This window comes from Cuculus canorus, chromosome 3 (assembly GCF_017976375.1).
Source record: "Cuculus canorus isolate bCucCan1 chromosome 3, bCucCan1.pri, whole genome shotgun sequence".
Taxonomy (NCBI): domain Eukaryota; kingdom Metazoa; phylum Chordata; class Aves; order Cuculiformes; family Cuculidae; genus Cuculus; species Cuculus canorus.
The window spans coordinates 66,961,823-66,973,828 of NC_071403.1; the positions used below are offsets into that span (position 1 = coordinate 66,961,823).

Genomic DNA, 12,006 nt, shown 5'->3' on the forward strand with positions numbered 1-12,006 from the left:
AAAAGGTCACAAAATCATGGAATAGTGGGGTTGGAAGGGCTCTCTGGAGCTCAACCAGTCCAACCCCCCTGCTAAAGCAGGGTCACCTCCAGCAGTTGCACGGGAGAGTGTCCAGGTGGGTTTGGATCTCTCTGGAGAAAGAAACTCCACACCCTCGCTATGCAGCCTGTGCCAGCCTTTATCTCATCTCAGTCTCCCCTCTTTCAGCTTCGAACCATTCTCCCTCATCCTGACCCTGCACTCCCTGTTCAAGAGCCCCTCCTCAGCTTTGCTTTAGGCCCTTTCAGTACTGGAAGGACTTATTCCAAAGTACTTATTCCAAGGATTTCAGAAATCCTACATGAAGGGTGCAGAGAAGGTCAAAGGGTTTTTCCATGTCAAGTGTAACTGCTCAAACCATTCTGAAATGCCAGCTTTGCAGCTTTGGCAGCACACAGGGTATCCCATGGGACAAAAAGGCGACTTCAGGCAGGGAAAGCTGCTCCAGTCCCCCACAATGCCCCTTGGGAATTCAGCAGTGTCTGGTTTATGATGGAACATCTTGGGACTGTTTGGTTGTCCCTGCCCCAGAGGCAGAGCATCAGCCAGGAGAGCAGCTGCTGGTTTGCCTTCAGGAACACGACCCTCTCCTCTTTCTTTGTTTCCCTTTTCCATCCCACATCTTCCAATGCTGAGAGGGCTGGAGCGCCCGGAGAGCGCACTGGAGGTTTGTGCAGCTCTCAGATGCCTTCAGCTGCTGCGTTTCATGAATACTGATGATCCGAGTTCATCACATTTGCAATGCAGACAATACCCGAGAGTGTCTGTGTTTTCTAGCTCAGATGGATTTGGGTTTGTGATCGTGTGCTTGGTCTTCGGGGTTGGTTTACAAATGTTGTCCTTTTACAAATGTCTGCTGTGATTCCTTTGATGCAAACATCAGTGGCTTTAGCAGTGCGGGGAGTCTCTCTTCAGATTCAAGATCTCTCCGCTTCCCTGGAACAACCACCCTTTACAGGATCAAACAGAACCTGCAGGTTTTATGGGAATATTGAATGAGGTTACAGAAACATGATTTTTAAAGAGCTGTCCTACAGTAAAAGATTCAACAAGGCCAAGTGCCGGGTGCTGCACTTGGGTCACAACAACCCCATGCAGTGCTCCAGGCTTGGGGAAGAGTGGCTGGAAAGCTGCTCTATGAAAAAGGTCCTGGGGGTGCTGGTCAACAATGGCTGAACATGAGCCAGCAGTGGCCCAGGTGACCAAGAGGGCCAACAGCATCCTGGCTTGGATCAGCCATGGGGTGGCCAGCAGGAGCATCGGAGGCATAGTCCCCCTGCAGTCGGCACTGGTGAGGCCGCACTCAAATCCTGGGTTCAGTTTTGGGCCCCTCACTCCAAGAAAGACATTGAGCTGGAGTGCATCTGGAGAAGGGGAATGGAGCTGGGGAAGAGTCTGTATAGCCCAGGGGTTCTGGGAGCAGCTGAGGGACCCGGGACTGTTTAGTGTGGAGAAGAGGAGGCTGAGGGGAGACCTCATCATTCTCTGCAGCAACCAGAAAGGAGGCTGTGGTGAGGTGCTGGTCTCTTCTCGTGAGGAAGAAGGGAAGGGATGAGAGGAAATGGCCTCAAGTTGCATCAGGGGAGGTTTAAATTGGATATTGGGAAAAATTTCTTCATTGAAAGGGTTGTCAAGCCCTGGCAGAGGCTCCCCTGGAAACTGGTGGAGTCCCCATCCCTGGAGGTGTTTAAGAGACGGGTAGATGAGGTGCTCAGGGGTCTGGTTTAGTAGTGGACAGGTATGGTTGGACTCAAAGACCTCAAAGATCTTTTCCAACCAAATGATTCCATGATCTACTAACAGTTTTAAAAAGACTGTAAGTTTTTACTGACATCTAGAAAATTTAGGATAAATTCACTATTATGATTTTTGTTTCTTTCTTACTGTAATTCATACAACTTAGTTTCTGCCATAATTATGAAATTTATTCCTATTATTTGTAGGGCTCTCTATGCCAATATTTACATTTTCAATGATGAACACGTGAAATTTTTAAAAGGGTCAAACAGGGGAGACTGAGATGAGATCTTAGGCAGAAATGTTTTCCTGGGAGGATGGGGAGGCCCTGGTCCAGGCTGCCCAGAGAAGTGGTGGCTGCCCCATCCAAGGAGGTGTTCAAGGCCAGGTTGGATGGGGCTTTGATTAACCTGATCCAGTGGGAGGTGTCCCTGCGCATGGCAGAGAGTTGAAACTGGATGGGCTTTGAGGTTCCTTCCCACCCAAACCATTCTATGATTCTATGACACTGACTGTAGTCACTTTTGTGATGAAATACATTAAAATCTATCTCCAGCCCTCAAGTCATGTTTGTGGCCTCCTCTGGAGTCGTTCCAAGAGATTCACGACAGAAGCCGTGCAGTAAGTCTTTATACTGACAAGGTTGTTTGGGTTTAGGGTTGTTGATGCTGTGATGACACCCTGTGGACTTTCCCTGTACTACTGCAGCTGTGCAGAGACCCAAGAATTTAATTCTTTCCCCACCCCAATAGCCCTTGTACTCCATTTCCCTGCGTTTTCCTCCAGTGCCTTTTTTTTCCCCAGGCTGCTCACTCAGTCTCTAATGGCTTTCAGCAAGGGAGCTGTGTCACTGATGTTACGTCACACACACTTTTCTTGTGCATTGCTGTCTTGCTGACATTTCTTGTTTTGCAATTAGACAGAGTGACCTTGATGTCTCTCCGTGACCAAACACACTCCACCGTGCCATAGAATCATTAAGGTTGGAAAAGACCTCTAAGATCATCGAGTCCAAGTGTACCTGTCCACTACTAAACCAGGTCCCTGACCACCTCATCTACCCATCTTTTAAATACCTTCAAGGATGAGGACTGCACCACTGCCCTGGGCAGCCTCTGCCAGTGCTCAACAACCCCTTCTGTGAATAGATTGTTCCTAATATCCAATTCGAACCTCCCCTGGTGCAACTGGATGCCGTTGTGCCAACACCCACCTGGCTCCAATCTCCATGCCTGGAACTTCAGAGAGCAATGAGGTCTCCCCTCAGCCTCCTCTTCTCCAGACTAAACAGCCTCAGGTCCCTCAGCCACTCCCAGAACCCCTGGGCTCCAGATCCTTCCCCAAATCCGTTCCCCTTCTCTGTACATGCTCCAGTCCCAGTGGTAATTAACAATGTTAGGTGGAATAAATTGAATAGAGGCCACTGGGGCAGATGTTCATTGGTAAATAAATCTATCCACTTGGGTTAGATGTCCACTGGAATGTTTTCTGCTCAAAAAAGCATTCAGCATCCTGCTGTGAGCTGCATCCATGCAGCTGAACCAAGACTGATGAGATGAGCAGCCAGTCAGCAGAGTCATGGTACAGGGATGATTTCAGCCCAACAGAGACCCAAATGATTGGTCACATTGCTCCCTGCCTCATAGAATCACTAGGTTGGAAAAGACCACTAGGATCATTGAGTCCAACCATTCCTATCAACTACTAAACAACGTTCCTGAGCACCTCATCTACCTGCCTTTTAAATACCTCCAGGCATGGGGACTCAACCACCTCCCTGGGCACCCTCTGCCAGTACCCCATAAGCCTTTCTGTGAAAAATTTTTTTCTGATGTCCAACCTGAACCTTCCCTCTTGCAGCTTGAGGCCATTCCCCCTTGTCCTGTCCCCTGTCACTTGGGAGAAGAGACCAACATCCTCCTCTCTTCAACTTCCTTTCAATTAGTTGTAGAGAGCAATAAGGTCTTCCCTCAGCCTCCTCTTCTCCAGGATAAACAACCTCAGTTCCCTCAGCTGCTCCTTATAAGACTTGTTCTCCAGCCCCTTTGCCAGCATTGTTGCTCTTCTCTGGACACTTTCCAAAGCCTCAACATCCTTCTTGCAGCAAGGGGCCCCAGAACTGAACACAGTATTCGAGGTGTGGTCTCACCGCTGCCGAGTACAGGGGCAGAATCACCTCCCTGGTCCTGGTGGTCATGCCATTTCTGATACAAGCCAAGATGCCATTGGCCTTCTTGGCCACCTGTGCCACTGCTGGCTCATGTTCAGACAGTTGGCAATCAGCATCCCTGGGTCCTCCTCCTGTGGGCAGCTTTCCAGCTGCTCTTACCCCAGTCTGTAGCACTTCAAAGGGTGGTTGTGCCCCAAGTGCAGGACCCGGCATTTAGCCTTGTTAAACCTCATGCCATTGGTCTCAGCCCAGCAGTCCAGCCTGTTCAGATCCCTTTGAAGAGCCTCCCTACCCTCCAGCATATCAACACTTCCTCCCAGCTCAGCGTCATCTGCAAACTTGCTTAGGATGCATTTGATCCCTTCATCCAGGTCATTGGTAAAGACATTGAAGAGGACTGGACCCAGCACTGAGCCCTGGGGGACACCACTTGTGACCTTCAGTTCAGTCTGAACAGAAGAGAAAAGCAGCCCATCCACTTCCCCTGCAAGTGAGAAACAACACCCCCGGCAGGCTTGAGGAGCCTGGCCCTGAAGGCTGCCCTTCTTCCTTCCACTCACAGCATGGAAAAGCAGGCAGACTCCAGGTGGAGAAGACAGGCCATGTAACCCAGGCGCACAAAGCAACACATCCACTAACGTCCCCCACTTCCAGACTGCAGAAGGTTGCACCTGGTGCTTAGCGCATCACTCCCCAAGGAAAGGAAATGAAACTTGCATCTTTTTTTGTGGAAACAACAAAGGGGTCTTACTGTTTGTCAACCTGGATGAGCATCTCGTGCATTAGTGCAACGCCAGACCTGCTTTCATTGCTCCCGTACTTCAAAGATGCTGATGCAGCTGGTTTTATAGGTGAGATCTCTGTTCTCTTAGTTCTTATGCTGTTGGGAATGATCTCATTTTGGATTGTGGAAGCACACTGGAAGCCATTCTGCAGCATATCTTGTGCCAGACCTGCCAGCAGCAAAGAGTTGGGATTGTCCGGAGGGACACAGGTCACTAAATGACATTTAGACAATTATCACAGAATGACAGAATGGTTTGGGTGGGAAGGAACCTCAAAGCCCATCCAGTTCCAATGCCCTGCAGGGACACCTCCCTCTGGATTGATAGAAGAAGTGGTTACTATTACAAAAAGTGGAATATCTTTTATTTAAGCTAAAGTAGAGTTAAGTTTCATCTAACTTTTTTCAAGGTTAGACAGAATGTCTTCCTGATAATGTTCTCGTTCTCTGAGCACACGTTTTCTTTCAAGCAGCATTTTTCCAGATCCTGTTCATTCTTTGGAGATGACAATGCCTTGTGCTCAGTGTGATCTGTGCTGAGCAGATGCGGCTCCTGCAATCCCCTCTGTTTAGAGCCTTTTCCCTTCTCCAATGCCAGGTCAGAGCTGGCTCCAAAGGTCCAAATTAGCAAGAGTTTTGGCTGTTGTGAAGTTCATAATGACATTAAAATGAGCCATTGGAAAGTCATGGAATATGCATAAGATTTCTTGGAAAATTTATCCATATGCCTGTAACTGGGAAATACATTCTGTAACCAGTTCTTGTCTCATTGAACATGATGGATGGAGAACACTCCTGTGTGTGCCCAGGCCTGATGAAAGTATGCTCACTTTCTGAAACTCCAAAATGAGTCTTAGCGAGTTTTATTATCAGGATTAGGTTGCTCCAAGCCCCATCCAACCTGGCCTTGAAGCAGGGATGAGGTAGCCACCGCTTCTCTGGGCAACCTGAGCCAGGGCCTCCCCACCCTCCCAGGAAAACATTTCTGCCCAAGATCTCATCTCAATCTCCCCTTTCAGAGAAAAACCATTCCCCCTTGTCCTGTCGCTGCTCTCCCTGATCAAGAGCCTTGCTCCAGCTCTCCTGGAGCCTCCTTCAGTGCTGGGAGGCTGCTCTAAGGCCTCGAGGCAGCCTCATCCAGGATGGAGGAGACCAAGGCCAGGTACGATTCGGCTTGGAGAAACCTCACCCAGTGGTCGGGGTCACATGACCTCAGTACGAGTGGGCGGGACTTTGCGCCGTGGACGAGGTCACATGACCGCGCTCCGGGTTGGGCGTGGCTTTGTGCGACTGTGTGGGGTCACATGACCTCGACCAGGGATGGGCGTGGCTTTTCACGCTGGGCGGGGTCAGATGACAAGGGCTCTGGGATGGGCGGGGCCCTTGCTCGGTGGGCGGGGTCAAGCGGCAGGGTCACATGACCGCGGCCCGGCCCGGCAGGACCCAACATGGCGGCGGCGGCGGCGGGCGCTGGGGTCGCGGCGGTCGGGGCTGCCCGCCCTTAGGGCCTCTCCTCTTCGGGCCGCACGGCAACCCCAGCACACTTCGGAGTCAGTTGCGCCCCGCCGCATCCGACATGAGGGAAAAGGGCCGTAGGAAGAAGGGCAGGACCTGGGCTGAGGCCGCCCGAACGGTACGCGCGGCCTGCGGCGGGGCCGGGGCCTCGGGCCTCAGTGCGGGGTCAGGGGGGCTCTCCCGGTGCTGGGATGAGAGGACTCCGCCTCCCCGTTGCGGGGGTCAAGGAGGCGATGTCCACCGTCTTGGGGGCCGGGGAGCGGGTCTGTCCTGTCCCGGTTTCGGGGGTCAGTGAGGGGGTGTCCCCCGTTTTGGGGACCGGGGAGGAGGGGGTCTTTCCCGTCCCTGTTTCGGGGCTTGGGGGGGGCCTCCTGGTCTTGCGCGCTCCTTCCTGCAGGGACCGGTGGCGTCTGGCCCTGGCTGGGGCAGCAGGGAAGGGGTTTCGGTGCGGCCTTGGCCTCCGGTTTCCCCCGGTTAGGGGTGAGAAGGTCCGGGCTGCAGGCGCTGCGCTGACTGCTGGCCGGTCTCTGCAGCTTTGCTCCAACGCCGCGCAGGCATCTTGGTTTAAACAATTCTCCGGTTTGCTGAATGTTTCCGGGCACCAATGCGAAGCTTCCTGGGGGAGGGATTGCCACTTCGTGTTTGCAAAATGCTGTCATTAACGAGGATATGTAAACAATATTAGTAAACAAGTGGTGTGCACGCTATTTTTATCATTCTCAGTGTATCGGTGTCTCTCGTGCAGCAGAACTCATTGCAGCGGGTGTTGCTGGACTGCCCCAGCTCAGGTAGTGAGTTGTGAAACTTAAAAGGAGAGTTTTTATCTTCCCATTTCCTAGTCTGGCCGTGTTTGTTATTACCCTGTTTTCTGTGTGGGGCAGGGATGTTGGCGGGTGGATAAAAGTAAGGGGAAGTTGAGCAGTGGGACAGGCGTGAGAGAGGAAGCTCTGATGAGCGCAGCCCGCAGGAGCAGCACAGCCATGTGGAACTGTGAAAGACCAACACGCTGTGGGATGTTGGGGTTTGCAGAGTGGATTAGAATCTGGCTGATGGAAATGGGGCAGAAGGGCAGGTGCTGTCAGGCATTTTTTGAAAGAGGCATCTGTGAGAACAGAACTTGAAAAGTCTGACTGGAAAGTGAATGTACATCAGCATCTGTGGCTGAGGGTTGCAAGCTCTGTTTTAATAAATAATAACTTACTTGGACCTTGCACAGTTTGAAAGGCATCAAAATAGCTGCTATCCCTTCAGATGTGATGCAGTCAACTGTTTTAGGAATGTAAGGCACTATCCTGCAAGTGAACACTTAACAGCTTCTCTGTATAGGCGTTTATGTGCCAGTTTGTAACAATTTGCTCTGAAAGAAGAGTAGAAGACTCTCCAGTGCAGAGCATAGAATAAAAGAATCGTTTGGAAGGGAGCTCGAAGGCCATCCAGTTCTACCCACCCTGGCATGGGCAGGGACACCTTCTACTAGATCAGGTTGCTCCAAGCCCGATCCAATCTGACCTTGAACACACCGTGGCCAGCGGGGTGAGGGGATTCTGCCTCTTTGCTCTGGTCTCGTAAGACCTTACCAGGAGTCCTGTGTCCAGTTGTAGAATCCCAACGTAGCAAGGATACGAAAATATTGGGAGAGAGCCAGAGAGGGCCATGGAGATGATCCAAGGGCTGGAGCACCTTCCATCTGAGGACAGTCTGAGAGAGTTGAGATTGTTGAGCCTGGAGAAGAGAAAGCTCCGAGGAGGCCTTAGAGCAGCCTCCGGTACTGAAAGAGGCTCCAGGAAAGCTGGGGAGGGGCTTTTTTCAAGGGGCTGTAGAGATAGGTTGAGGGGGAATGGTTTTATTGGAAGGGGGAAGATTTAGATTTGACATGAGGAAGAAATTCTTCACACTGAGGGTGATGAGGCCCTGGCCCAGATTGCCCAGAGAAGTTGTGGCTTCCCTGTCCCTGGAGTTGTTCAAAGCCAGGTTGGATGGGGCTTTTGAGCGACCTGATCCGATGGGAGGTGTCCCTGCCCATGGCAGGGGCTTGAGACTGCATGGGCTTTAAGGTGCCTTCCTCCCCAAACCATTCTGTGATTCTAGGATTCTGTGATCTCCAGGGATGGGGCAGCCACCACTTCTCTGGGCAGCCTGGGCCAGGGCCTTGCCACGCTCACAGGAAAACATTTCTGCCTAAGATCTCATCTCGGTCTTGCCTCTTTCAGCTGAAAACTGTTCCCCGTTGTACTGTCCCTGCACTCACTGATTGAGAGCCCCTCCCCAGCTTTTCTGGAGCCCCTTTCAGTACTGGGAGGCTGCTCTAAGTTGTCCCCGCAGCCTTGTCTTCTCCAGGCTGAACAACCCCAACTCTCTCAGACTGTCTTTGTGTGGGAGGTGCTCCAGCCCTCAGATCATCTCCATGGCTGCCTCTGAACTCCAACAGCTCCATGTCCTGCCTGTGCTGAGGACTCCAGACAGAAGTGGGACCAGATCTTTTCCAGCCTGTGCGCACTGCTTTTCATTTGCTGATCTCTTTCAGAATCCACTTAAAGGCTAAAACACGTCTATAGAAAAGCTGCACTGAAAGCTATCAGAGCTGAAGGCTGGACATTACCCTGGGTGCATACCAAGATCCATGGCAGAGGCAGCCATAAGTAAGAAAAGATGAGTAAATGCTTGCCAAACCTGAGTTTAGGCAAATGTTTCTGTTTATGTATTCAGCGGGAATGTTAAATATTCTGGTCAGGTTCCAACTCCAATCTTCAAAAAGTTTCGCTGCGGTTTTGGTTTGAGATTGTCTTTTGTTTTTTTGTTGTAGTTTGTGCGCTACTGTCGACTTCTCGGCTGCAGTGGCTAGAGTTCCTGGGGTGTAATATAAAACTGTTTTATAACATATTTTAAGAGATGTGGCACTCTTGGATACCCTGTTCCTCTGCTCCTGAAAGGTAACAGAAAACTTGCCCTGAGCTTGAGAAACCTTCCGCTTTGTCTTCAGCGCCATTTTGCATCTCTGCACTGTTTTTGCGGTGTTGGTTCATTCGCTGATGGTTCTCAGCTGGCTCATGGTGAGCCCTGACAGTAGCAGGTCAGTGTGGAGCTGCAGGGGAAGGGCCGTGGGGCGGCGGGCTGTGATGGCCCCTGAACAGCAGCGTAAGTGCTTCACAGCTGCTGTTTGTGGCAATTCTGTCTCCTCTCTGCTTTCTGCCACTCTGTCACATCACCACAGGTGATTCAGGGAGCTCAACCAGCAAAAATGGAGGGCTCCAGGAAAGCTGAGGAAGGGCTCTTTGGCAGGGAGTGCAGGGACAGGATGAGGGAAATGGTTTCAAGCTGCAAGAGGGGAGATTGAGATGAGATCTGAGGAAGAAATGTTTTCCTGTGAGGGTGGGGAGGCCCTGGCCCAGGTTGCCCAGGGAAGTGGTGTCTGCCTCATCCCTGGAGGTGTTCAAGGCCAGGCTGGATGGGGCTTTGAGCAACCTGATCCCCCATGACAGGGGTTGGAACTGGATGGGCTTTGAGGTACCTTCCCACATGGTTTGTTTGGAATGGTTTATTCCATTATTCTATAAAATGTTTGAGGGAAGGACTTGAGGTAGGTGCATGGATGAGGTGGGTTCTGTAGGACCGAAGCTATGCTTGCGCCTAGATGGTGGAGCACTAGAACAACTCCCCAGGGAAGCAGTCATGGCGCCAGGCCTGGCATTATCCCAGAAGCATTTGGCCAATGGCCTCAGACCCACAGTGTGACTGTTGGGGTTGTCCTGTGCAGAGACAGGAGTTGGACTCGATCCTTGCGAGTCCTTCTCAACTAAGGGCGTTTTATCGTTCTACGTACAGGACTCAGTTGGAGCAGAGTTGCAGCATGAAGGAAGGAAAGGGTGCCCCATGCGGGCAGCCTGGAGCGGAAGTTTCTGTTGATAAACAACCTTCTTCATACTTCCTGGCCCATTCATCTGCAGCTGCCACGTTACTGCCTGTTGACTTGTGACTTTTCTTGGGACAATGGCTGGGTGTCTTTGCAGCTAAAGTGAAAAGCATTATTACAGCAAGAGTCTGGTACTTTCTAGGAGACAAGTTTAAGAGAACAGTAATACGGTTTAAGATCAATGCAGTGTGTGTGTCTCTAACATGGAGTATCCTCCTCAGACATTGTCCTGTGGTGGAGCAGCCACACTGCAGAGAGGCACCAGTGAGACAGGGTGTCAGAGAAAATAGATGGTCAGTTCTGCTGCAAACCAGAAGAGGCAGAACACACCTGTGCTGGTAACACACTCTGGCTGAACCCAGAGACTTGCAGTGAATGGAGTTCAATCCAGTTGGCAGCCGATCACAAGCGATGTCCCCAGGGCTCAGTGTTGGGGTCGGTGCTGTTCAATGCCATTATCCGTGATGCAGACAAGGGGATCGAGTGCTCCCTCAGTCAGTTTCCAGATGGCACCAAGATTGGCGTAAGTGTTGATCTGCTCGAGGGCAGGAAGATGGTGCAGAGGGATCTGGACCAGCTGGATCCATGGGCTGAGGCCAACAGGGGTGGAATTCAACTAGACCAAGTGCTGCACAGTCTGGAGCGCAGAGGTTCTTGGAGTGGCTGAGGGCCCTGGGGCTGTTTAGTCTAGAGGAGGCTGAGGGGAGAACTTGTCACTCTCTGCAGCTCCTGGAAAGGAGGTTGGAGCCAGGCAGGGTTTGGGCTCTGCTGCCAAGGAACAAGGGATAGGATGAGAGGCAATGGCCTCTAGTTACCCCAGGGGAGGTTTAAATTGGATATTGGGAACAATTTCTTTATGGAAAGAGTGGTGAAGCCCTGGCAGAGGCTGCCCAGGGCAGTGGTGGAGTCCCCATCTGGGAGAAGTTCAAAACTCATGTGGCTGTGGCACCTGGGGATGTGATTTAGTCATCACGGTGGGGTTGGTCTGATGGTTGGACTGGGTGAGCTGAAAGGTCTTTTCCAACCTTAATGATCCTGTGATCTCTATGAAACTTGAGCCTTAGGAGTTGTTTTGTGGTGCCACAGCTGCCCTGCAGAATCTGTCCCACTGATGCTCCATGCTCCAGATGGGATGACCGTGTTCAGGCTGCCTTTGACTGGCCTGGGTCCATCCCTGCTCCATAAAACGGTATCTGGGCTCAGTGTGTAATCTTGCAGGTGGATCTGGGCCAGGGACATTGTATGGTGCAGACAGGCAGGCTGGTGGCTGAGCTCAAACACGTGGCTGTGGCCATCCTGTGTTATTGGTAAGCTGTCACTGACGACGGTTATGCTGGTGCAGGCAGAGGAGAACAGACATGCAGTGCTACTGGTGTGATTTGGGTAAGTGTTGTCATTACAGTAATGAATGGATACTCAAAGGGACTGGTATTAGTGAGCAAAGGCACCATGTTGCACGTGGTGATGGGCTCTGGTTGTGGAGCAGCAAAGTTCAAGTAGCATTCCTCAGGGATCAGTGGCGGGACAAGTGGTGTTTATCATGTGTTGCGGACATGGACAGTGGAATTGAGGGCACCCTCAACAAGTTTGCTGATGACACCAAGCTGAGTGGTGCAGTTGACGCGCTGGAGGGAAGGGATGGCTTCCAGAGGGACCTGGACAGGCTGGAGAGGTGGGACTGTGAGAACCTTACGAAGGTCAACAAGACCAAGGGCAAGGTTGTGCACCTGGGTTGGAGCAGTTGCAAGCACAAATCCAGACTGGGCAGGGAATGGACTGGGAACAGCCCTGAGGAGAAGGACTTGGGGTGCTGGGAGCTGAGAAGCTCAACGTGAGCTGGCAGTGGGCGCT

General features: G+C 51.6%; 1 protein-coding gene across 1 annotated transcript in view; it reads left to right on the plus strand.

Moving 5' to 3' along the window:
- The first annotated feature begins 6,150 nt into the window (after window positions 1-6,150).
- Window positions 6,151-12,006, plus strand: part of ASXL2 (ASXL transcriptional regulator 2) — a 71,075-nt gene continuing 65,219 nt past the window's right edge. Inside the window, exon 1 of the mRNA XM_054061753.1 lies at window positions 6,151-6,363. Within this exon, the coding sequence (XP_053917728.1) occupies window positions 6,307-6,363 (57 nt within the window). The 5' untranslated portion in view covers window positions 6,151-6,306. The remainder of the gene's footprint in view (window positions 6,364-12,006) is intronic.